We start from the raw sequence: 24848 nt of genomic DNA, 5'->3' as shown, positions 1-24848 counted from the left end.
TCACTTCACTTTACTTAAGGAACCGGTTTAAAGCACCATACAAAGTACCACCGAGGAGGGCAGGGAATATAGGTGTGGGAGTTAATATTAAAAAAATAAATTACAGGCTGATCCAGTAAATAGATCCAGTCTATTATTAATGATTAGCCATCTGTCATAAAGGCTACATAAAGTGGTAAACCTTTACCAATTTTGAAGTATAACAGTTTTGTTTGCATTTTATGGCACAAATATGAAATATTTTCCCATAAAGATCTCCTTCTAGCAATGTTTTTAAAGTTGATTTGCTTTCTTTTTATGGGTACATTTCTAAAACAAAGACATAAAATGAAAATGTGGGGATATTGTCAATCACCACCTTAAACTTTCCGTGAGCGCCATTGTTAAAACACTTTGTTATTATTAACTCAGTCATATTCATTTCCACAGAAATATCCCATAGTGGAGTATTGAACTTAAAGCAGTGCACTAAAATGTAATGTCATCGTTAGCCCATCTCTACTGAGAGTTTGTGTACTTACTTAGCAGATCTCTGAAAAAATACATATCTGCACAGCTTTTTTTTTTTTTAAATTAAGGGAAGACATGAGCTCCTCACTTCTGTCCGTGAATGTGTTACAGAGTGTTCTCTCCTATCAACCATTTTGAGAGGAACTGCTTTTCTTGCGCACGGTGTTGCGCGTCCGCCTCGCTTTCACGGAGCTGTGCGCATCGCGAGCTGTTTGACCGTGTCCATGGCAACCGACTGACGCTCGTGTCTATCAGCAGCTGTGAACTGCAGCACCGAATAGTCCAGTTCTGCCCCGAGTCCAGGCTTGGGTCCACACGCTGTAAGTTATAAATGATTGAGGCGGTACAGTGATGGTGGAATGGTTTAAGATTTAATATTGTCATATTATTCCGTCTTCCTGTAACACGGGTAGTGCTAACTACAGCAGTGAAATCAATAGGAAGTTTGAATCGGAGTAGCTCCTGTTATTCACGTCGGCTAACGTGTTTGCGTTACTGTTGTTTGTGTACTTTTAAAGTGGTAAAGGCTAAATAGTAACAACATTTCTTTGACTAGCCTGTGCCTTAAAATACTACTTACGTTTGTTTTTACATAACTAAGTCATGGCTAAAGTTACATAAACATTTGAAAGTAAATATCCCATATCACAATGCTCTAAAACCACATTTAACCATTAAGTTAAAGGGTTAATTTTGTGTAGTGATTTGACATGAAGGAGCAGGGAAGTCTCTCCAGGGAAAAGAAGTCAGTTTGGCTTGTTAGCAATGTAACGTGTCTTAGTTTCCTGGACAACTGGGCAACACAACCACCCATTCTGTATGACTGCCCTGTCAGCCTTAACCACTGGTTACCGGAAATGCTTTGTCTATATGGCACAGCTCATGTCTACATATTTGTCTCCAGCAAAAGGACATGGCTGACCGAAGCCATGATGGAGCAGAGAGAGATGCAAAGGAAACTTGTGAGCTATTTTACACAGGTATAAGGTTTTATACTGTAAACACTACATATCATGTATATACTTACACATCACTGTCTTTTAAATTTGCACCTACCTATTGCCTCTGCTCACAGAACAAAATGAGAACAAAAGTGCATTTGGACTGGACCAGTCCCACCTCCAAAAGGACCACAGTGACCTTCTTTTAGATGCGATTGATACTCAGTTGGGTCAGCTGCAGGTCTGCACTTTTCATTGGTCTGATTTTTCTTCCTGTACATATATTTAGTAACACAGTACATATGATTTTTAATCAGTGTAGCAGAATGTGGGGATTTTTTGGGTGGTGAATGAATTGTATTATTCTTATTATTATGTGGCTTATTTGTGTATATGTACTACATGTATATATTTTGTTTACAGATCTCTTTTGCAGTGTTGTTCGATGAGATTTCCTGGTTAAGTAAAGCTTAAATATCTTTAATTATTAATATATGCAGGTCCAGTCCCAGAAATATGAAAGAATTGCCAGAAGGTGTGATTGCAGTGTTTCTGGTAATTTATGTCATGAGACACAAATTATTTCAAATTTGAAACTTTTTCAGGTGATAATCTTTGTTTTTATTTTAATTTTTTGTAGCTCTTCCCAGATCGAGTCAATCTCCAAGGAAAGATATGGGCCTTGAAAGTAGATCTCTAATGAATGACAGTCCCATGTCTTGTCTCGATTTCCTACACACCCCAACAGTAGAAAAAACAGGTAAAATACTAATATCAGTATTATCACAATAAAAACAATGTTTTCTAGTTATTGTTATTGTTACCCAAAATTGTAATGTTGTAAAATTGTTTTCTCCATATAATGTGTGTGCTTGACTTTGTACAGATGCAAATAAGTGAAATGTGTAAGTTACCAGGTCCATAATATTAGAATAATTTACATGTCTTATTGCTCAAAATGTTTATATACAAATTTCGCCTCCTTAGTGCAAAAGGACAACAGGAACAACCTATCTCTCTTCTGCTCTACCTCAGAGTGGAGCACACATTGCCCAGAAGATCCTGTTATACACAAAGAAACTAAGAAGACATTAGACATAGGAACAAGAGACAATGAGGAAATAGAGTCTCAAAAGGAACAGGTTATCTGGAGGCTAGAGAGGCTGCTTAAAGATGCTTGTATAGGAAGTAGGCTTGCAGGAGAAACACAGTCCCTTTCAGACAGTGTCTGCACTGAGGATTTCGTGAGGCGCTTCAAAGAAGAGATGGTGGAGACTGCATTTTCAGAGACTAATATGCAGGACATGGAGATAGAAGATGAGGCTCAGTGGACAGAGATCTCTAACACTGACACTTTCCGGAATGAACAAAAAGAACAAAGTGCTCTTATTGCCAGAAGAATAGGACCAGTAATGACTTGGAAAAGCAGTGAAGCCACAATGATTGCTCATCATTCCCTGTCATCCAAACCATGTCAGAGAAAGGAACTCAAGAGATGTCTTTCTGAAAACTATAGAGCAAATATGTGTATGTCACATAGCAGTAAGAAACCAGGACCCGAACAGCGATACAAAGCACCACAGACAGTTGATGACGATGGCAGCAGTAAGCACAAACTTACACATTGAGACAATAAAAGAGTTCTCAAACATCCTTGAAATGTTGAATTTTGATGTTGGTTTTAAAGACAAAAAGCATTGAGAATTATGCATGCATCTATTTTCTCATCTGTTCCCAGCATTTTAATTGACAACTTGACAGGTTTTCATTTAATTGGCACTTGACCTTTCTTCTTGAAACAAACTGTCAAACCTGTCAAAATGCTCCTTTGGTTTATAATTGAGTATATATAAAAAATGGATACAATTTTATCCATTTTTTGCTCATACATATAGTGCCCATAGGATTAACCATCTTCCTACACTTAACAAGTACAGTATATTGCTTAGAATCCACTGAGCATATTAAATAATACTGAAGGATGAAACGTCATTTTCCTGAAGGACCACCTAAACAACAAACAACATTTTTAATCCCAAAAATATTACAATCACCAGTATATTGTTTCTTCCATGTTGTATTGTAGTTAACATTGCAGCCTTTAGGACTGATCCCTTTACAACCCTGTTCCACTTCTTCCAGAGTGACTTCACACCATTATCTCAATTCCTTATCAATTTCCCATGAAATTGGATATAAAGTATAAACATACAGCACAACAACAACCATTCTTCTCAGACCAAAGGCTTGGCAGGTATCATAAAGTACTCAGGATCTGGAAATACAGCCTAACTAATTCTCATCAAAATCTGTATGCAACAGACTAACTACAGACTGTTGTTTCTTCTCTAGTAGTACCTGTGAGAAGTTTTGACACCGTGACTTTTGACAGTGACCTTGACTTAGTATGCACAAAGCAAGTCAGACAGCATATTCACAGTCAGTCAGGTAAAAGGCTATTGAAGTTGCAGAGGAAACTGAGCTTCTTCATTTGTTTTTTAAATGACAAAACATGTAAAAAAAAATAAAAAATAATATTTTTAAAAAAGCCACTGCAACAAAGCGTTTGACAACAGAAATTAATAAAGCTAACAGATAATTGTGAAATGCTTGGAAAAATGTAAATGTAGAAACCATAGTTTAGGATAAAATGTTTAAACTATAGTGAACATAATTTGTGTGACCCCCACAGGATGGTATGCTCTCATTCAGTCTGTGAGGGATGTAGATGACCACTATACCAACCAGACTGACTTAGACACACCCACACATGAAGAAGCTGTACACAAAGCTCAGTGTATAAAGAGAGAAACTTGCAGGTAAATGAAATTAAACAACATTTTAAAATGTATTCAAGATTTATGTCTTCCTTTTATTGTATTTTTTTTTTTCAAATTCCCAATATACAGTATAATACAGACTTTGTGCAAATTTGTGCATACCAGACTTGGGTGTTCTTATAATGACAATAACATGGACAAAAATGAGGAAGTTCGCCAATGGAGCAGCAAGTGCAGGACTGAAACGAAGATGGAGAAGTTGCAGAAGCAGAGAGACTCCTGTGTGGTTGAGGATGGAGACATAGAAAAAGAACCCAAGACTCTGAGTCAGCATAAACAGACTATATATGATAGATCCTGCATGGAGAGGGTAATCAAATCTGAACATCTCTTTCCACTCTTGGTTGTGCTTATTTGCATGTTTTAACATGTCAGGTTTTCTTAACAGTTTACGATTTTGTTGCCTCACTATTCTACAAACAGAAAAGCATCGTCATGTCAGTGCTGGAGAGGGAGGAGATAGAAAGACAGCTGGATGGTGCAAAATCAGAGCTGTTTGCTGAACAGCGACGTGCAAGAGAAAAGCTTGAATCCATGCAAGAAGTACAGTATTAAAGCATATTTATATCTATAATTATCTATATTATTGACCAACATTAATATTTTAAACACTGATGATGTTGATGATGATAAAATAATAATAAAAGATTGTCATGTTGTCAGATAGTACTGGCTTTGTTTGCAGTAGTACTGGCTGAGAATTTATATTTTCCACAGGTCATAACTAACCAAATATATTATTGTATTTTTTTTGTAGTGAGTCCTTTGTGTATGTTTTGGTAATAGATGCCCAGATGCTTTGATGCAAAACACCACTCTCCTTTGTTTAAATGTGAATGTGTATATCCAGTAATATTATACAAGTTATTTTTGTTTGAGAGATTTAGTTTCTCATTGAAAATAGTGTATGTGTTGATGTATGATCTTGGAACAGAAGTTAGAGGAGACTTGTGAGGAGCTTCAGAGGGCCACCGAGGCAGAGAGCTCACTGAGAAACATGTGTTCTTGTCTGGAGGAGAAACAGATGCTAAAACAAAAGGAGACTGAGGTGGCACGTTTTTTCATCCTACTAATTTCTAATGCTAATTTCATCTATCAAACAAATTGCACAGTCTTAGTAGCCATTTGTATGTATTTCTTATTCCATTTTATGTACTCTTACGACTGCTGTCTATCTTACATTTGCATGTAGGTGCTTGAGGCTCGAGTGAGTGAACTGCAGGTTGAACTGGGAGAATGCAAAAGGAATGTGGCTACTCTGAAAAAGATGCTGGGTCAGAAGGAGCTGCAGCTAATAAATTTCCAGGAACATCATGGGGCTTTACAAGCAGAAAGAGATGGACTGACGCAGGAGCTACAACTCCTGAAAACCCAGCACTGCAAAGCACTAAAGGAAGCCCAGGATCAAACCCATAAAATGATGGTAAATGTTAAAGCAGATTTTGGAACTAAAAACAGTAAGGTGACTCATTACCATAACATTGCCAGCTTAAGTAAACTCACATAAAGTTTCATTGTCTTTGCATGATTTTCTGTTTATTTGTAAGAAAGTTCAGGAGTTGGAGAAGGAGCGCTGTGCACAGCAAACTGAGCAAGAGTCTTTGCTGAGTGTTATTTGCAAATCACTAAAAGAGGAGCACCAAGCTAAGCTGCAGAGGTTGCAGAAACAAATGGCACAGGTGTGAGAAAACTGAAAGCTCAAAGCAATAATTTGCAGGAGTATAAAGGGATGTAGTGTTTTAGAAAAGCTGAGATGGTGTGGTCTGTGGTCCCAGGACAGTCAGAGGACAGTGCTGGGGCTTGAACAGGCTGTTCAGCTGGCAGAAAAAGAGGCTGACAGGCTCCGGGTGATGCTAGAAGAAAGAGAGATCAATCATAAACAAATTACATCTGAGCTGGACCAGCAGCTCAGGAACTGGGCTCAGGAGCTGGGGACAGAGTGTCAGCATCTACACCTTTTACTAGAAAAGAGTTCTATACAACTACCTCCCAGGTACCATTTGTTTTGGCTTACATGCATATGTATGCTAGCCTGTGTACTGGATTAAAAAGCTACGGAAGAAGCAAATACTTTGCAGAAAACATGGTGTGTTTGATGATTAGCTTCTAACTCTTTTTATTTTGCAGTCCTAGTGTAGCCGAGGCTGTTACAAACCTGAGAACACTAAGAGAACAGTTAAAGAACTTGATTAGCTATCTACAACATGAGCTTGAATCTCAGAAACAAACTACTGAGCAGCTGAGAAAAGACAAGGTATATTTAGGACATTAAATACTGCACATTGCCTAAGGTTTGGAAATATAGCACATTAAATGTTGACATCTGCAAAATTCATATATTTTTTAGGAACGGGAATTGAGCATCCAGAGGCAACAGCTGAGGATAGAGCGAGCTCAGGCTATGGATTTTCTAAAGGAGCGTCTCATTCAGGTATAAAGGCACACTTTTAAAAACTCACATTTGTGTGAATACACAAAACACATTGATTACAGCATTACAGTTTTGTGCAGGAGCACATTGAGCACTTGAGCAGTCTGAACTCGGTTTATATGAGTGATGGAGGAGCTGAGGAAGGAGGGGTGGTTGCAAATCTCTGCAAGCAGCTGAAGTCGAAAGACCTGGAGCTCAGACAGGTTAAGAGGAACATGGATCAGTGGAAGCAACAAACTGCAGCTCGTCTGGCATGCAAGTTTGAAGAAGTGCTGACAGCTGAAATGGAAAGGTAACGTGCTGAAAACTGCATCCTTAAAACTAGATTAAAAGGCCACATAATTTTTGTCCTTTCTAGTTAATCTTCTCAACAATAGTTTTTTGTGTCTGTGAAAACTGGATAAAGTACTAAACAGCCACCTATCCATAGAAGAGCATGATCCTACCTAAACATACAGTTATATGCTGAATACACCATGAAATAACATTAACTACGCAATAATCTCGGTTTTACTTCATGCAGATTGATTATATACGTTTTCTACTGCAGTCTTGTTTATTTTTCAGAAAAACATCAAAGACTCAAAGGTCTGATGGACCTGAAGGAGATATGGCACTTAGTGCAAAGGTGAATGTTTTACTGTTCATATATAAGCATTAACAAACTGAACATAACATAACATACTGATGTTTAGCATGTGTTTATTTAAAAATAATGATTCACTCTCTTCTATTTTTCTGCCTTTAGAAAGATCAGAATTTATTTTGCTCTACCTCCGTACATGGTGTGGACTCTGCTGCCTCCTACAGACCCTCGGATAAGGCTACATTTAAGCTTCTACGTCACCTCCAGAGCAGAGTAAAGCAGCTCCGTGTAGAAAACCAGGCTTACACCTGCAGCCTATCTCCTCCAGATACAATCACTTTAAATTTAGATTTGCCAGGATCCTTTCTTACAACAGTGAGTACATTCTTTAACAGCAGGTTACTATTGACTTTTGACTTGCCCTTCTTTGGTGTAGCCACAGGCTGTATTTACATTGGTGATAAACAGGTATACTGCAAACATAAGCACGATGGCAAAGTTAAGTATTTCCCAGAAACACACATAATTGTCATTTTCTTGAACTGTCTAGGGTTGCTATTTGCAAATGGTGCTTTCGAGGAGTGACAAAGGTGTAGAAAAACATCCAAGCAGAATAATAAAGAGCACTCTAAAAAATGAAAAAATCTTGAACAACTGGTGAAGGATATTTAAGCAAAGAATGCTAATGCTGTGTTCACAATGCCAAAAACTAAGTGGTAGATAAATCATTACTTTACAGCACTTACTGTGCTGCATCATTCACATTTATACATGTCTACCACTGTCTCACATACAGTATGTACTACAGGGAAAAAAAAGTATCATCACAAAGCTCTTGTTTGTCCTCCATAAGGACAGTGTTCAGGACATGATTTGATTTTGAAACTACCTTTTCTGTGGTTTGTCTTAGTAATATCTGCTATTCATGTACTTCACAGATAACTCAAGGTCAAAACAGTGCTGGAATTCCAAGTCACTCATCAACCAGGACAGTCTCAAGTTGAGGATATAAAACCTCACTCTGTGTGTGGGTGTTTGTGTGTATGTGACTGAATGTACACTAGTGGCATAAGTATAGAAGCTGTTACTGTGGACCACAGATTAATCATTTGCTGTTTACCTTTACATGGGCCTACAGTAACAGATTAACAACCAGGTCACTCTGACAAATGACACAAATGAAGATTTGTGTCATTAAGTTCACATTCCTTAGCGTGAACACAATGTGCCACAGTCAAATTTATGGCTCCAGGTTGCAAGTGAATTGAGAATAAGTGATGAAGTGGCATTTCCCAGGAGACTGGATATCACATGAGTTACGTCAAACAACCTCATAAAACTGTTGTTTGTGAAAATCATTAAAATTTAATTGTGCACCAAGTTTGTTCTGCCATTTAAAATGGCTTTAAACATCATAAAGACATTCGCTGTTGCTGATGCAGATTCTCAAGATGGTTCATCTGTACAAGCAGTACAGTATGTTGTTTTCCATTTGTCAACCACATTTTCTTCCATATGTGTTTAAATAGGTCGGAGTACTTGTGTCATTAAATATAGAAGCATGTAGGGCCAGTTTTTATTAATTTTAAAGTTATGTTTAGGTACAGGATGAACAGCATCAGAGCTGACAGCTGAGCTGATAATTGCCTTTATTGACCCAAAGTAAAAACAAAGACATTACTGATCTTAAAATAGCAATAGACACAATAAATTTCTTTTGACAAATTAAAGGCTTTTCTATTCAATAACCTAATATTTAGTTGTTTAAAATCATTCCAAACCCTTTTTCACAATGACCATATGTTGGTTATTGGACCAGTTTAGGAAGTGATCTCTGTATTTTATGATAAATGTGTTATAATGTTTGCCCATAAGGACAAATGCTTTTTATTCAAGCTTCCTTTCATCCAACTATGCCAGGCAGAAGTCTACTTTGACAATGTTGGATTTTATTGAAAAACAAAAAATGCTAACACTTGATGGCTGGTTGGAATTCTGCTAATGTACATATCAAAATACAAACACAATTATACAAAGGTGCAATTTCATGACTTTTTTACAGTGCTGAAAACTGATGTTTCACAAAAAGGTCATATTTACAACAACCTGTGTGGAGTTGGCTAGGCTTTGGCAAATAATGTGTCTAAGGACAACGGTTAATTCTGTACATCATAAAATTGTTTATGTAAGGCCGTCTAGAAATGTACAAGTCTTTAGATAATTACACTTGCCTTTGAGATTTGAATAAGTCACCTGTTACTGTTCAGTTTTGCATATAGTTCCTCGGGGTCATGGCCAGAAAATAGAAAATAAGTGACTGTAAACAAAAAAGATGTGCGCAACAACTGTTAAAAATGGCAAAACATTCATATAAAGCCTACATGCTTTATCCCAAGAAACTTCAAGTCCTTTATAGTCTATTTTATGACTAAATGTCCAGTCTTTTACTTTGCAATAACTCTGAAAGTCATTGAAAGTCAGCCCGATCACATCTCCATGTCTTCCTCCCCAGAGCTGTGGGACAAAGGAAAGCTAGGCAGAGGAGAGTGTGAGTCTGCAGGTGGACTAGAGGGGCTGAGAGGATTGTGAGGGTTGGGAGATGGACACGGAGTTGGGGATTGCCGAGATTCTATTTGTTGCTTGCGCTGTTTCTGTAATGAGCCCTTCAGCCTTCGACAGAAGGGATCACCGGGTGGCCGCCACAACACCAACTCCATGCAGGAATGACTCCTAAAATGATGTGGAAGAAGCATGTCAAAAATAATAATAATCATCAGGAAAACAAGAGTTTTTCAAAAAAGGGCTTTTTAAGGAGAACAGAAGCAACATTATTTTCAGTTTAAGTCATGCTATGACTTTGGTGGCCAGTCAATATGACCAGTCATGACTTAAACTAATTATTGAAGATTTCACATTCCAGTAACAAAATAGGGAAACATACACAGACTGGGCTACTGTGTGGGGCAGGATGTCACTGATGCCGCGCTGTAGACCCTCCTTCAAACTGTCAGAGATCACCAGCACAGGCCGCCTTGGTGCTGGCTCTACATCTAGATCTTCATCCTCATCGTCATCTTCCAACGTTATTCTGTCATACAGCAATAACACATTATTCACTGTCTTTTAAAGCTACAATCTGTATCTGCTGTATTAAGCAGTGTACCACATCCATGAAGGCAATATCTCTGCACTGCTGTCAAGCTGTTCAAAGAGTTTCAGTAACAAAAACCTTTGGCAGGACCTCTCCTAGAACTGCATTGATGTGGTAGAAGTTTTTTTGCAGTATTAAAAACCTATAGTACAGTCCCAGATGTTTTATTTCTTGATTCAAATGGTGTCTATCTGATGTGTATACATTTACCCATTTGTTTTACCATCTCTCTGTTTCTCTCTTTGATTTCTTAGCATATTTCTATTTCCAAAAATTCTACACTGTAGCTTTTAGAAGTAAAGAGTATTTGTTCATGACACCTTTTTCATATTATACTGCAAACATCCTGAGGCTCATAAACGTGCATGTAACAAAGTAAGGAAGACAGAATTTGTTGGCAAGTGATGAAAGCTTCTAAAGTAATCAAACTCATGAATCCCGTATTTTTTTTAAAGTATAGTTTATGTTTTTTTCTTAAATGTAAATCTGCACAAGATAAAACAAAACTGCGCTGATAAAACAAAAAATAGTATATAGAAAGTATAACATGTAGCTTATTTGTTTAGCGCTTATTAGTCTGTGAAAACTTCTGAATACAAATGTACATTCAAATACAGCACTTAACAATACAGCAGTGTTTTGTATGTTTTTCTTTTCATATAACTGTATCAATGGCAGATATTGTAGATATGACCACATCACAGCAAATTCTGTGATTTCAGTAATGCCACATGCATGCCATTTCTTAACACTAGACATCTAAAAAGTCTAGAACTGTGGGGACAAAAATGCATTTTATCCATCTAGTCCAGATTCCAGGGCTGCTACTTTTAATAATGGGATATCAGTCTTTAATCAAACATTCTTATAAGCTGTCAGAGAGATTTCACGGTTCAAGTTTTCATACATTGTGCATATCGCATACCTGTCTTCAATCTCCCAAAGTTTCCTCTGAGCTGCTTCTACCTCCATGCAGGAGCTTTCTGCATCAGATTGGGACAACGCAGAGCAAGTCTGTGTCAAGGACTTTGGCAAAGTCAGGGGCTGAGGTGCTGGGCAGGGGTGTGAAAATGCAGGGCTGGCTTGCTGTGCAGACAGAGCATTGCAGCTGTTTGCCGTGGACCAGTTATGACAGGTGATAGTGTTTGAATTTTCTGAAATGTCCACGTCTGCCTCAATTCTTCTCCGTTTTGCACTGCATGCCCTGAGAAAATATATTTATTATAAAATTCCTATGCGACTGTTCTTGCTCTATGTTAAAGTGAGAATGTTTTTTCTCCCTCACTTACTCATCATCAACTCTCCTCCTGTGCTTTCTGAGGTATCGTGTCTCCCACCTGCTGTGGGAAAGACAGACATGTGTGTCAACAAAAAAAATGTAACATGTCTGGCAATGACTAACAATATTCTGTAAGTGTTCTCTAAATATTTGTTATAAATGCATGCAAGGAATTCACAGCTCCCTACTTACTCGTCAGAAATCGTTGCTCTCTGTAGGTTGCCAGAAGAAGTTGGATGCCCAAGATCAAATTCAGGAAGACTTGTGGGGCCTGAAAATGAATACATGGCTGGGAGAAACCCCAGTTCACTGCTTGGGGGGACAGATTGATGCATGGTGGTCCAGTCTATGAAACAGTTTGAGGAAACACCCGGGTAGATAGCAGATAACCTGATAAAGGTATTTTTTTATAATCTACGGTTACATGTCGCACAGGTTAGAGCATTGGAGGCGTTTCTAAGGAGACAGCTGGCCGATTATCTACCACAGCTCACGTTAGCTAACGAGTAAAACTATTGCTGCACGTTTCGGTAAAACTGGCTGTCAGTTACAAAAACATGGCACTGGAACTTTGAAAGGATGCACAGTGACAACGTGATAAAAGCCTAAAGACATATTTACAAAATACGCATAAAAAATAAAAAAGTTAACGTTACAGTTGCAGAGGCCGACCTGTGCAGCTGCCCTGCCCCTTGATGTTTTGTTGTTGTTGTTGTTTTGCTAGCTTCCCTCCTTTCGGTTTACGCTGTTTTGCTTGGAATACTATTAGCACACACCAGGCTCTGCGTGCTCACTCTTACTAACCTAACATTTGCTATCAGCGAACACAAACGGCTCCAGATTCAACGGTGTGAAAGACAGACTGGATTGAAATAACACCAGGTCCGCCGAAGACGCTAGTCGCACCAGAGTGTGCGACAAGGTTCTAGAAATCCCGTGTTACGTTAGGTGGATTGTGGGAGTTGTAGTTCATGTGCAAAACTTACTTCAAGTTCTTATTTGTGTTAAAGCGATTCGAATTTGTGATGGATTGTGGACATAAGGACCAAGGACTAAACTCGGCACATAAATGAAGAAGCTAGATGATAACGATGTAGGTTCTTCCAGACGATATGTCGAAGTGGGCAAGAAACTTAACCCCCAACAGCCAACCCCCATGCCCAGCCGTAAAAACTGTGCCAATTAAACATGCAGACAAATGATCCGCTGTGGATAAGCCGAAAAGACAAATATTAATATTTTTTAGAAGCACATCCACTCAACAACTGAAAAACCTAAACGTTGTAAATATGCGACTGAAATATAATTTCACTTAATATGATCCACACCGCTTCACTAATAAAAATAATCAGTGGCACCAGCCTTTTTGGATAACTTATTTATTAATTATTTTAGAGAAACATATTGCACGTTGCCATCTACTTAAGATTTAATTGTACAAACACATACATAAACTGGAAACTCAAATCACAAGTTTGATTGTCATTATTGTAATAGTTGTTGTTTAAGGCTGCTGTACGTTGAACAAGCCACAAGATGTCGCGTGGGTTGAGTCTTTTTGCGCTTTTGGAAAGACGTCAAAACTACATTTTCGGCCTTTCTCTCGTTTACTTGCTAACACCATGTCGTCTACCCTACTTGGGAATTCCAGTTGTCTCAAACATGGATGTGTTCGCGACAACAGAGGCTGGTGATCTGGGTGAAATGAGATAGACACCTGGCTATTTTCCTTGGGTCGCTCGTCCCAAAGACTACAGAAGCTGGACAAGATAAGTCCCTCCAATTTCCTGCGTTTAGTCCGACTCACGGCTGGTGTTTAAAGCTGGTGTAAGGACCCTCCCGCTTTTCCGTCGCTGTGTCATATCGCTACGAATCATATGACACTGAAATACTAGAAGCTGTTGTCTGTTCCTGACTCTTCACAGAGGAGACTATCTCTAAAGGTAGGACAACTGCTACTGCAGCATTTACAAAGATTAGAGCTGGTTACTAAACTGCTGTGGTAATATTATAATAACAATTCTTTAATATTTGCCGTACATCACTGAATAAACTGTTATACATCTAGTACAGTGTCATATAAATTATTTTCATATATAAGATTTATTTTAAGTGTGTGTAGTTTATTTTCCCAAACTCTTAATTTCATGAGAAGATTGTTTTGTTAATGTTATTGGTTTGTTTAAGGTGAATGTTTTACATTGTCTCTATTGTTTATCTTATCCACCAGGTTTTCCAGAATGTTGTATTTGCTCCTAATAAGCCTCGTAGCTCTCGCCTCTGGCGATTGTGGTAAGTATGTTTCATAAATCCAACATTTAGGGATAGCTAAAACTTTAACTGACCCTACAAAATATTATCTGACTTTACAAATATACTGGCTTACTGGTCTGAATAGGTTCCTCTTTTTACAATTGTAAAAAGAGCAAATATTGTAAAATGTACTTCTAGAATGTTGGCAATTGTCAAATTACACAAAAAGATGGTATGTTTTTGGTCTTTAGAACTGAGGGTAAAATTGTATATGATATTTGAAACTGGAACAGAAAATGCTCAATAGTTTCCACCATGTTTGTTTCATCTTGTGACTGCTGATGCTGCAATTGTACTTTTGCAATGATGCAAAAGTTCATGTTGCTGTCACTGAGAGAGAGTAACTTATGTAGCCCTATTTTATATGTCTGTGATCAAAACATCTGACTGACTTCTTTATATATTATATTTTAGATACTGAAAGTGACAACACTGAGTTGCTACGGTCACTCAATAAGAATCTCCTTCGCTCTCTGGATGCCCAGGACGGACTCCCCAATCCCAGTGTGCACTTGGCATTACGACTTTCAAATTACCACAACCTTGCCAAGGAGTCTGAACACCTCAATAGACTGAAAAATAATTTGCACAGTGACATACAAAAGTAATGCACTGTTTAGATATGCTCATTCATCAAATGTCACAACAAAAATGCTATTGTAAATATGTTCGTCCACTGAATATCTTTTTCCTACCCAAACTTTAGTCTTGTGTGTCTTTTTTCAGCTCTCTCTCTAATGGCCAGTCTGTAGTTGGCCTCGTGGCACTGTACACCCTGGCTTTAAAATCTTCCTGCTATGACCTCAACACAATCACCTTCACTGTTGGCGAGAAGAGCCAAACTCTGCTGACTCATCTAAAACTGCAGATGGAACAAGAAAAGGAGCATATTGTCTGTAAGTTTCCAGTAATAAAACAACGGCTCAGTATCCTGTTTGACACTGTGCTACAAATGAGTTCAGAGTTTACGCCGTTCAGTCACAGCATGCAATGGTGGACAGGGGTCAGCATTAGAAAACATTTAATGCTGCCTATGATGAAGTTGTGCAGCTGCAGATCAGTTAGAGTGCTGATACTGACCCCCGTCCATCACGCCACTAGATTGTGGCTGATTGTGGCTGAAGTTTAGTGCAGCCAGTTCTTCCCCCCCCCCAAAAAACGCATGTTGTGTTAAAGCTCCACAAAAAGGAATGCAGTTTAGAGTTGTTGTTTGAGGTATTTTTTTTTATAATGGCTGTAATTTAGTAGTTTAGTTTTTCTTTTAGATAGATTTTTATTTGTGTATATTGTACTTAGTCTAAGAATTGTTCAGTGACAAACCTTTCAGTTTTGAGGGAACTGAAATAAAATAGTGGTGGGACTGGAGAAAACTTAAGTATCTTTTACATTCCTGAACATTTTTCTGAAGTCAAATGTTTATTCTGTGTTATGTACTTCCTTTTACTTCACACAGTCAGCCAGCGCCCTTTGACCAACTATTACCAGTACTCTCTGGGTGTACTTGCTCTTTGTGTGAACGGTATCAGGGTCAATAACCATGTCAGCAACAAGCTCATCAAGGCAGTAGCACATGAGCACTTCCAACATGGAGACGCTGAGAGTACTGGTGAGTGAAACCTGCCTCAATGGTTTGTACCTGAATGTACCTGAATCCTGGTTCATAGAGCAATAGCCTATGTAGACCTTAGCCTTATTTATCTTCACACCAACCCATGATATCATAGACAAATCCAGTGGCCCCACTTGTTCCTTATGTTCTCTAAGTCAAACTTTTTCTCTGTCTGCCAAATCTGCTCATTATGTCTTTCTATCTCTTTCCCTAGATACCTATGCCATGGCTGGAATGGCACTCCAGTGTGTGAAGGACGCTGGTTTCCATGCGCTGAACGCTGCTGAGCTTGACATAGCCCTCAGCAAGATCAAACAAAAGCTCCTGGCTGCTCAAAGGACCGATGGCCATATTGGCAATGAGTTCAGCACAGGCCTTGCAATTCAAGTAATAATCTCTTTCCTTACTCTTTCTTTCAGTTCCACTTGTCTTTTTCACTGCCTTACAGAACAGAACCCTTTCAATTTATATGTACTGATTGGTTCTAGGCCTTATTGGCAATGGGCAGCCAAGTTGAAGAGTTTGCTGCCTCAATGGAGGCCTTGAGGACAGATGCTAGAAGCAACAAATACCACAACCCCATGGCTTTATCTCAAATCCTGCCAGCTTTGCAGCAGAAATCTTACCTCACAGTCAAAGGCAAGGACTGCCTGAATGAGGATGGTATGTGCAACAATTTTTCTACCCTCTGAGGTCACTCTCAGATGTCCGTAGGGCTACTGTTTATGGTGTTTTCTTCCTACAGACACTCTGGTGCTGGAGCCCATAGATCCTGTGGTGGTTTTACCGAGTGAGACCAAAGTGGCTGTGACAGTGGAAGTGGTGACGTCCGAGTCGGCAGCTGTTGTTTATACTGTGGATGTGCCGAAGGGCAGCTCTCTGTTGGAGGCCCTTGATCTTCTTAAGGGGAATAATGCTCATTTCACGTGAGTTTATTTGATTGGTCTTTGTGCATTTTAGCTTTTTATAGCTTGTTCTATCATATATGATTGCCTGTGATGAGTAAAGATTTTTGATGTTTGGCAGGTTTGAGACAGAGTCTAGCCTTTGGGGACCTTTTTTGAGTGTGGTGAATGGAGAGCAGGCCAGACAGAGTGACCGCAGATACTGGCATCTTTCCTCTGATGGCTCTGCACTCACTGAGGGTGAGGACAAACACACATATATTACAATGTGACTTACTTAAAGAGCATTTTATCTTTGATCCTTTAGGTACAATTAAACTAAATTTCACATCAACAGTAAAATGTTGGTTTGCTTCTTCAGGTATCAGAGATTTCAAGATTGAAGCGGCTCAAAAGATCACCATCAAAAACACAAGCTACTAAGAGCCAGTAACTGCTGATGTAACGTGACGAGGATCAAAAGGTTCAGTCAGTCTTAAGTTTTCTATCTTTTGTTGTTTGTTATAACAAAAGACTATATGTAAAATGTCTGTTGCCATTAACAATACATTTTAATAGTCTTTTAATATTTTACATTTTTGATTGAGGATGATGCTTGAATGTAAGCCTTGTTTCAAATATTCTAATTTTAGTTCATAAATTGTAAAGCTTTTTTATGATTTACTGTTAAATGAGTTTGAAATGTTTCAAATGTACATTCAATTGTTAATGCACTATTTTTGAACACAATAAAGTCATAATAGGTTTTTAAATGACGCTTTTGCAAGCTTGTGTATTTGTGACAAACAAAATACAAATTGTAGGGAGGTTCATCAAAGTATTAGATCAGATCAGATTTATTTCCGAAGTATATCATTGCTAATAAAAACAATTGAATTTGGGTACTGTTAGTGTTTTATTCTTTCCTCTATATACAGCATGTTGTGCCACTGAAGATCCAAACATGCAGTCCACGAAAATGTCCGCTGTAAGAAATATTGCAGATGTTCTCATGGAGTTTCTATAGTTCTTTGATTGAGATAAAATCCAAGAAAGAAAACGGAAGCTGAAAGGGTGTGACACAAGTAAGTATCTATTATGCACCATTTTGTCCAAACATACAACTGACAGTTGTTCTGATGATAAGAGTAAATATCTTTCACATGCTGGCATTTATCGTGGATGGAAATGGTGCCAACAAAAATGGTTGTTACTGACTTGAAAACATCCATAAATGATCATGCTTATTTATTTATCTATCAAAGATGTCTTTAGTTCAGCATCACTCAGGCACTACATTATAAAGTTGAGATAGTTTATGCGTAGCAGTTGCTGTTTAGATTAGAGTAGATTAGAGAGAATGCAAAAATGTACCCCCGGTAAATAAGGAAAAAGAATTTGCAAACCAAAGATCAGCCCGTTTGACAGTTAGAAATTTGTATAAGTACTTGAAAATAAAAAACAATTGTGAGCTATGACTACTGGTTTTCTGCATAAAATCAAGCCACTGACATCATCCATGTGGATAATCTGTGTTCCACGAATCAATCTATTAAAACAAAGTTCGCTCATATCTTTAAGTTTAGTATATGACCTGACACAAATGTTCATTTGTTGTGCAAGCGCGTGGAATGGTTTATTGAAGGACCTTTATTGCGAAAGTACAGAACACGTGTTCCGGAAGTACATGTGTTGCTACTGTTTGTAGCATTTCAGTATACTCTCCTGTTTTAATAATTGCATTTACCAGCTGCCATATATACAAAACGCAAACGTGTGGGGGTCAAAAGAACAATTAAATCAATATACCAGTGTTCATAAATCTACTGATAGTCGAGATTTTACTTTTTAAAATTTTATTATTGCTAACGAGTCTCTGTTACATCATGGAGAGGATGAGCTAACGTTACCTTAGCTACCATGAGGTTACTTCATTGGTAATGTAAAGCACACAGCGACACGCAAATAGCGATATATGTGATAATTCGTCTGTAATTTTAAACATACTTGTCACCATGTCGGTCCTGTTTCGATGCGTTAGGTTCAATGTTTTCAAATTTAAGCGTTTAACACAGGTCACCAGGATTGGGCATAATGCTCCTCCTCAACAGTGGAAGGCATCTGGCAGCTTTTTGCAGCCTGGAAACACAGCTTTAACACAGATGGCAAACACATTTGCTACTATGGCTGACAAGGAAGACAAGATCAGTATTTCATGTGCCAGGTGTCTGTCAAATCAAGCTTCAACCCAGGATAGGACAGCTCGAGTCAAAAGAGTTTCCATCGAAGGCAACATTGGTACGACTACAAGTTCTTCCTCTTTGTTTATATAAACTAGATCAAACATACTGTAATAACCTTCACTTTTGTGTCATTGTATATTTGTCATGACTAAGTGTTGCTACTTTGTAAGATCCTTGTGTTGTGTGCGCTCTAATATCAGCTGTTGGAAAATCAACTTTTGCGAGACTCTTGCAAACAGCCAGTCCAGACTGGGAGGTGGTGGCAGAACCTGTTAGCAAATGGCAGAACATTGAGAGTGGGACTGTAAAGGTGAGTAACCTCTGTATCTTTTTCCAACAAAAATCAAAGGCAGCCAGGCTGACCATCTCTGCTTGTTCCTTTGACAGGGAATCAGTGCAGCCCCCCAGACAACTGTCAGCAACCTGTTGCAGATGATGTACCAGGACCCTCAGCGTTGGTCATACACATTTCAGACATATTCATGTATGAGCCGGCTGAGAACACAGCTGCAGCCTCCTCCAGCTTGGTTGCTTAGCTCAAAGGGAACACCTGTCCAGGTGTATGAGCGCTCTGTATACAGTGACAGGTGAGGGAGTCAGGGAAACACAGAGAAGTGAAAATTAAATCATGTCAACTTCCTCTGTGTTCTGTAATTACAATACCCATAATCATCCCATATGGAGAATCATTGTTATCAAAGTTGTGTTCAGGATAAAATGATAATTAAATTAAAATATTTAACTTATTGTCTTCACTCTTTTCTGTCAGATACATCTTTGCTCTCAATCTGTTTGAGCTGGGTTGCATCAACCCCACAGAGTGGGCTGTATACCAGGACTGGCACACTCTCCTGGTGGAGCAGTTTGGACAGCAGGTGGAGCTGGAGGGCATCATATACCTCAGAGCTCCACCAGAGGTTTGCACATGATACAAATTTCATGATACAAATTAAAGAAAATACATTGACTTGCAAATGTATAAATAAACATACAATTCTAACACAAGTTTACCTTGTGGTAATAAACATTTTATTAGTTCTGTCTATATTTTGATATTAAATGTTCTATTTCATCATAAAGCAGTACAGAGACATTGCAGTGTTGTGTATCTCTCAGAAATGTATGGAGCGTCTGGAGCGCCGGGGAAGGTCTGAAGAGAAGGGAGTGAAACTGGATTATCTAGATAAGCTGCACATTCAGCACGAAAGGTGGCTTGTTGAGAAGAACACTGAGTGAGTGGTGGTGGTACATCGGATATTAGACAAAGCAGTAGGCAGCCATTGCATTACAGGATGCTGTGCTTAGTCCTGTGTGACATTCTCCATTTTAAATAGCTATCCTTGCAGTTGTTTGTTGCAGATGACGCTGAGCAACGTGGGGTGTGGAAACTTCCAGAATGTAATGCAGCTTTAACTCTGTCTTTTCAGAATACATTTTGAGAAGTTGAAAAACATACCTGTTCTACAACTCGATGCCAGTGTGGAGTTTCAGAGAGATCCAGAGGCGAGGGAACAATTTATTACAAAGGTATATTGGCTGAATGTTTAACATTTAATCATAACCACATGAGGGCGCTGTCCTAATATTTGAGTCTGGTTTTTTCCATCCCTACAGTTATTTGCTCCATTGAGAAGCAGTTCCACTGACACATTTTTATTCTCTGATCTGATGTTTGGTGTGTTTTTTGTTTTTGATGCACTGTCATCCTAAATTAACTTTTCCTACTCAGGTGAAGAATTTCTTCAACGCTTTATGAAAAGAAAGTCATCAGCTACAAGCAACAAACAAATGAGACCAGTCAGACCTCCTATGGTGGCCTGTTCACTGGCATATATAGACATACCTTTATGAACCTCAAAGAATGGAGAAAGTTGTTGATAAGCTACAGTTTCTATAGGTCCATATTACATGAAACATATTCGGTTTTTCAGTGTACAACTTTGACATACATTTTTTTCCTCCTCATTCCTAGTTTGACTTTGTTTGTTTTGAGAGTCACTGGGTAGATAAAAGTTGTGTTGTCTTGTAAAGTCTGTTCATAAAGTACTGTTCACACTTTGAGAGTGACTGGGTAGATAAAAGTTGTGTTGTCTTGTAAAGTCTGTTCATAAAGTACTGTTCACACTTTAGTACTTTTTCGCTTATGATAATTCACATATTGGAGCAACTGAAACACAGATCAGTTAAGTGATTGTGTAACCTGTAAAAATAATAAGCTAAATTTGTGCCACTACACCAGCCATTAGGAAATACTCTTTACTGAACATCATACAGTTTTGTGCATGTTATTTCTTTTTATTTCGGACTAAGAGAAACAAGCAAATAAAGTTACAGTATTTGTTTTTTTATTATTAATAAAATCTATTTATTATGAAATCTTTTTTTTTACTTTTCTTAAGTTTTGTCTTTTTATTAGTTTCTGCATTAGTGAAAATTTACACAACTTCTCCCACTGCTACTAAACAGAAAGGTGCTAATGACTATATGAGATTTAGTGTTAGTTATTAATAGGTTCTTCCATTACAAAGGGATTAGACTCCTGGATGAATATTAAAAGCTGAGGCAGTTTGACTGGGACAATGACCTTGGCTAAATGTTTATTTTCCCAAGCCTCTGATGTGCTCTGATGATCAGAGGGGGTGTTCAGATGCCTGGAGTGGTCAGGGGTCATCAAAGGGCAGCTGTCCACTATAAAGGAGCCTGTCTGGAGCTCTGTCTACACTTATCATCATTTCAACCTGGGAGCAGCTGGAGGAAGGAAGGAGATCATTCCCTCTCTGTTATTTTTGTTTTGTGCAGATTTTGTGATTTACACTTAAAATGGAAGCTAGAGTCCTGGCAGTTTGTTGCACACTTTTCATTTGCTCTCTTGGAGTTGTTTTCTCCAGTCACAGCCACAGATTTCACACAGGCCTTGAGAATGGTTTGGCATACAGAAATCGCTCAGTTAATCAACACAGCAGATACCCTCTATACATGATGCAGCTGTATCGCTCCCTCAGGACTGCTGATTCCTCATCACCAGTGGCTGTCAACGCTGTTACCACACAAGGTGACAGCCTGCCAGCTCACAGTTCAGACTCTGTCATAAGTCTAATGGCCAAAGGTAAGTAAACAGTTTATTTTTTTGTAACAATGTTTTTATATGTCCGTGAATATTAGTTTTTCCTCAGTGTACTTCTCCTCCAGCAGTTATTTGGTCAGTTGTATCAGCCCCCCCCCCCTTTCTTTTTTACAACACAACAAGTGTCAAAATGCTTATTCGACTTTAAAGGGTCTCTCTGTTTCATGTGAGAGGGTGTGTATATTAGCCCTCAGACATCCTTGCACAGGGGGGTTTCAATACACATCCTGTCCTGTTCTCCCTCCCACCTCAGTGCTTTGACATTTGTCCAGGGATCTGGTTTTCTGAGAATCATCCCAACTGCATTGTGTTAATTTGAGTTCCCATTTACATGTTTTGTATCATTTTTAGGATGCCATGAAATTGGTGAAAGATGGACAGTCACATTTGACATGTCCTCCATCTCTACTAGTGAACTGGTTCAGCTGGCAGAACTTCGAATCAGACTACCAGCGTTCTCTGCATCCAAGCGTGCCATTGTGGATTTGTACCACTCCCAGAAGCACAGCTGTAACCGGGATAGCACTTCATGCCAGGAGGAGAAGCTTTTCCTGGGGAGCTTGGAAACATCACCCAGTAGCATAAAGTCTTCCTGGAAGGTTTTTAATGTGACTGCTCTGTTAAAATACTGGTTGTACCAGGGAGATGGTGTGTTGAGTCAAGAAGCCTTAGGACAGTCAGAGGCAGACAATGGGAGTGGTGCTGGAGAGGAAGGGAATGTAACTAAGAAGTCCTTGTTTGAGAATTTGAGATTGAAGCAAAGAAATATACACCATCCAACCACAAACAGGGTAATGATGGTCATCTTCTCCAAACATAACCTGTCTCAGGAAGGCCATGCTGCATACAGTCTCATTCATACTGTGGAGAACTCCAAGTATGTTGCTGTGGAAAGAGTCAGAAGTGACAGTCAGAGTCGACGCCACAAAAGGAACAGACTGGAGAGACTGAGAGCCATTGGTGGATCTTCACCTACTGCTGCACCCGCAGCTGGGCCGGCCCAGAAACCGCTGTGTAGGAGAGTAGACATGTGGGTGGATTTTGACCACATCGGCTGGGATGAGTGGATTATACATCCTAAGCGCTATAATGCATATCGCTGTGAGGGAGAGTGTCCTACACCGCTGGATGAGACCTTCCAGCCCACCAATCACGCATACATGCAGGTAGGATGACTCCTTCTATTGCAAAATCACTTAACTCTTTAGAATGTTTTTGTTTAGTTGCCAGCTTATAAATGTGTATTACCAATATATTTTTCAGAGCCTCCTGCGACATCACCACCCAGAAAAAGTGCCTTGTTCATCCTGTGTGCCAACTCGCCTCAGCCCACTCTCTATGCTGTACTACGAGAATGATGACTTGGCCCTGAGGCATCATGAGGACATGATTGTGGAAGAGTGTGGCTGTCACTGAAAGCCCAAAGATACCTGGTTTCACCACAGTCACAAGAACATCAACTTAAACTTTGTTTTACAATCTTAACAAATGTATGTTCAGATGATAAATATTTAAAAGTCATGGCTATTTACAACATGGCAAATGACTTAAATATACTACACCCATACTGGGTGGTAAACAATAGTATTTTCTATCTTTAAAATGGAGTAAGCATTATGCAATTATATTTTTTATCTATTTATGCAATATTGTGTATATTTTGTACATAAAATATCAAAAGTATATTAAAATTGTTTATTTTCACATAAGTTGTTTTGACTTTACTACTGAATTTAAGCAATTTAAGTTTAGGTTTTGAATACTCTGTATTTTGAAATTGAATTTGTGAAAGCTGAAATATGTATGGTGGAATAAAGTTGTTGAAATAGCATAGCATCAGAACATTTATTTTGAGACAGATAATAGATGTAGTGTAAATAAGAGGTGATATTTCAACTTTTATAAAGATTTCATTTGCTCATAAAATCAATTATTGTGGCCATTACCTCCTTCTATAAGTGTCTTAAAATATACAGGGCTTGAAAGAGGTTATTTCATCAGATTTAATTTTACATCTATCGAATCTCCCATCAGTTAGTGTAAAAATTAAAATGCACACATTCTTATACAGAAAACCTTTGAAAGAACAAAAACATCCCTCCGGGGTTCAACCTGCTCATCCAGATACTCATCCACATCCTAATCACACTTGTCTCTGACTTCTTTGACCAGCTAACAACTTAGTGTATTTGCTGTCCTTACCTCTAATTTACATCTTTGGGTCTACAACAGTGAATACATCATCAGAGATCATAGGCGTCCTCTCTGGTCAGCTTTCTTTTGTGGATTGTGATCAAACAGGCACACCAAGTGGAACAACACAAAATGTATACTAAAGGATGGATCTGTGGGGGAGAAAAAAGCAGTAGCACTTGTTTATTTAGTTGAGTGGGGGGTGTCAGGAAGCAGAGGTGACAAGGGGAGGTTTAGACCCAAGACACTTGGGTCAATGTGGGACAATAGGGGGGAGTCAACACCTGGATACTGACACTGCTGAAGGGCAGGACAGACTGGAACTGATCAGCAGAAACTGTCCAATCCACACTTTAGGAGACATGTCCAGACTGAAGTCTCATTAAGTCAACTGTTGAAACTGCACAGTTAACCATGCTTTAGTGTTTTTATCCACTTTATATGTTTAAGCTATTCCAAATAACAGGGTTTTTATGTTCAATTAACTATGGTAAATATTGCAATGTGTTGTTTATAACTCTTATGAGTTATATAAGAATAAATAGAAACTTTCTTTTCTTTTTCCTTAATTTTATTTTTTTAAAAATACATTTTATAACTCTAGTAAACTAAACAGGTTTGGGTTTTGGACCATTTGTTGAGTTTTTAAAGACACCACCTCAGAGAGGTGGGAGGTGAGAGGCCAATGGACATTTATTCAGTTTATAAACCATAAATAAAACTAATAAATTATAAATATAATTA

The 24848-nt window shown here is 38.5% G+C and overlaps 5 protein-coding genes across 14 annotated transcripts; 4 read left to right on the top strand and 1 right to left on the bottom strand.

The window, feature by feature from the left end:
- Window positions 1–735: 735 nt before the first annotated feature.
- Window positions 736–8883, top strand: si:ch211-102c2.8 (trichohyalin). Of its 3 annotated transcripts, XM_067521194.1 has the most exons (19): window positions 736–830; window positions 1415–1490; window positions 1586–1692; window positions 1952–2006; window positions 2092–2211; window positions 2439–3056; window positions 4144–4270; window positions 4397–4601; window positions 4715–4834; window positions 5226–5339; window positions 5484–5714; window positions 5839–5970; window positions 6067–6284; window positions 6419–6545; window positions 6639–6722; window positions 6803–7014; window positions 7290–7350; window positions 7471–7683; window positions 8247–8883. In XM_067521194.1, the coding sequence occupies exons 2-19, from the start codon at window positions 1424–1426 to the stop codon at window positions 8310–8312; spliced, it is 2877 nt and encodes a 958-aa protein (XP_067377295.1). In that variant the 5' UTR covers window positions 736–830; window positions 1415–1423; the 3' UTR covers window positions 8313–8883. The 3 variants fall into 3 exon arrangements, with proteins under 3 accessions (XP_067377295.1, XP_067377297.1, XP_067377296.1); XM_067521195.1 differs by lacking the exon at window positions 736–830 and having other exon boundaries at window positions 1952–1986; XM_067521196.1 differs by lacking the exons at window positions 5839–5970; window positions 6067–6284; window positions 6419–6545.
- A 385-nt stretch (window positions 8884–9268) lies between these two features.
- ccdc117 (coiled-coil domain containing 117) lies at window positions 9269–12689 on the bottom strand. 3 transcript variants are annotated; one of them, XM_067521207.1, is made up of 6 exons: window positions 12411–12688; window positions 11931–12084; window positions 11749–11799; window positions 11385–11663; window positions 10250–10396; window positions 9269–10038 (listed from the first exon to the last, which is right to left on the bottom strand). In XM_067521207.1, exons 2-6 carry the CDS (start codon window positions 12071–12073, stop codon window positions 9795–9797), a joined length of 864 nt encoding a protein of 287 aa, XP_067377308.1. In that variant the 5' UTR covers window positions 12074–12084; window positions 12411–12688; the 3' UTR covers window positions 9269–9794. The 3 variants fall into 3 exon arrangements, with proteins under 3 accessions (XP_067377308.1, XP_067377309.1, XP_067377307.1); XM_067521208.1 differs by having other exon boundaries at window positions 11749–11796; window positions 11931–12689; XM_067521206.1 differs by having other exon boundaries at window positions 11931–12686.
- An 897-nt stretch (window positions 12690–13586) lies between these two features.
- On the top strand, window positions 13587–17320 carry tcn2 (transcobalamin II). The gene is made up of 10 exons (XM_067521197.1): window positions 13587–13681; window positions 13969–14030; window positions 14466–14655; window positions 14778–14947; window positions 15505–15657; window positions 15875–16047; window positions 16149–16323; window positions 16406–16586; window positions 16687–16805; window positions 16927–17320. The coding sequence occupies exons 2-10, from the start codon at window positions 13979–13981 to the stop codon at window positions 16986–16988; spliced, it is 1275 nt and encodes a 424-aa protein (XP_067377298.1). The 5' UTR covers window positions 13587–13681; window positions 13969–13978; the 3' UTR covers window positions 16989–17320.
- Window positions 17321–17488: 168 nt separating this feature from the next.
- On the top strand, window positions 17489–21534 carry dguok (deoxyguanosine kinase). 6 transcript variants are annotated; one of them, XM_067521202.1, is made up of 8 exons: window positions 17489–17629; window positions 18608–18842; window positions 18988–19097; window positions 19175–19374; window positions 19557–19704; window positions 19904–20019; window positions 20215–20314; window positions 21398–21534. In XM_067521202.1, the coding sequence occupies exons 2-8, from the start codon at window positions 18707–18709 to the stop codon at window positions 21479–21481; spliced, it is 894 nt and encodes a 297-aa protein (XP_067377303.1). In that variant the 5' UTR covers window positions 17489–17629; window positions 18608–18706; the 3' UTR covers window positions 21482–21534. The 6 variants fall into 6 exon arrangements, with proteins under 6 accessions (XP_067377303.1, XP_067377306.1, XP_067377305.1 ...); XM_067521205.1 differs by having other exon boundaries at window positions 17492–17629; window positions 18620–18842; XM_067521204.1 differs by lacking the exon at window positions 17489–17629 and adding an exon at window positions 17677–18481 and having other exon boundaries at window positions 18620–18842.
- Window positions 21535–21607: 73 nt separating this feature from the next.
- spaw (southpaw) lies at window positions 21608–23740 on the top strand. The gene is made up of 3 exons (XM_067521198.1): window positions 21608–21893; window positions 22263–23077; window positions 23175–23740. The coding sequence occupies exons 1-3, from the start codon at window positions 21608–21610 to the stop codon at window positions 23325–23327; spliced, it is 1254 nt and encodes a 417-aa protein (XP_067377299.1). The 3' UTR covers window positions 23328–23740.
- Window positions 23741–24848: the final 1108 nt, after the last annotated feature.

This window comes from Channa argus, chromosome 11 (assembly GCF_033026475.1).
Source record: "Channa argus isolate prfri chromosome 11, Channa argus male v1.0, whole genome shotgun sequence".
Classification (NCBI taxonomy): domain Eukaryota; kingdom Metazoa; phylum Chordata; class Actinopteri; order Anabantiformes; family Channidae; genus Channa; species Channa argus.
This window is presented reverse-complemented; position numbering and strand designations above follow the sequence as displayed.

Coding starts and splice junctions, on each gene's coding strand:
- tcn2 (XM_067521197.1), top strand. CDS start 13,979: ATGTTGTATTTGCTCCTAATAAGCCTCGTAGCTCTCGCCTCTGGCGAT. Junction 14,948..15,504: donor AGAAAAGGAGCATATTGTCT/GTAAGTTTCCAG, acceptor TACTTCACACAG/TCAGCCAGCGCCCTTTGACC. Junction 16,324..16,405: donor GGACTGCCTGAATGAGGATG/GTATGTGCAACA, acceptor TTCTTCCTACAG/ACACTCTGGTGCTGGAGCCC.
- si:ch211-102c2.8 (XM_067521194.1), top strand. CDS start 1,424: ATGGCTGACCGAAGCCATGATGGAGCAGAGAGAGATGCAAAGGAAACT. Junction 6,723..6,802: donor TAAAGGAGCGTCTCATTCAG/GTATAAAGGCAC, acceptor AGTTTTGTGCAG/GAGCACATTGAGCACTTGAG. Junction 7,015..7,289: donor CTGACAGCTGAAATGGAAAG/GTAACGTGCTGA, acceptor TTTATTTTTCAG/AAAAACATCAAAGACTCAAA.
- spaw (XM_067521198.1), top strand. CDS start 21,608: ATGGAAGCTAGAGTCCTGGCAGTTTGTTGCACACTTTTCATTTGCTCT. Junction 21,894..22,262: donor CATAAGTCTAATGGCCAAAG/GTAAGTAAACAG, acceptor TATCATTTTTAG/GATGCCATGAAATTGGTGAA. Junction 23,078..23,174: donor CCAATCACGCATACATGCAG/GTAGGATGACTC, acceptor TATATTTTTCAG/AGCCTCCTGCGACATCACCA.
- ccdc117 (XM_067521207.1), bottom strand. CDS start 12,073: ATGCATCAATCTGTCCCCCCAAGCAGTGAACTGGGGTTTCTCCCAGCC. Junction 11,664..11,748: donor AGGAGGAGAGTTGATGATGA/GTAAGTGAGGGA, acceptor ATATTTTCTCAG/GGCATGCAGTGCAAAACGGA. Junction 10,397..11,384: donor CTTTGGGAGATTGAAGACAG/GTATGCGATATG, acceptor GCTGTATGACAG/AATAACGTTGGAAGATGACG.
- dguok (XM_067521199.1), top strand. CDS start 18,560: ATGTCGGTCCTGTTTCGATGCGTTAGGTTCAATGTTTTCAAATTTAAG. Junction 19,098..19,174: donor TTGAGAGTGGGACTGTAAAG/GTGAGTAACCTC, acceptor TTCCTTTGACAG/GGAATCAGTGCAGCCCCCCA. Junction 20,315..21,397: donor GGGAACAATTTATTACAAAG/GTATATTGGCTG, acceptor TATTTTCCCAAG/CCTCTGATGTGCTCTGATGA.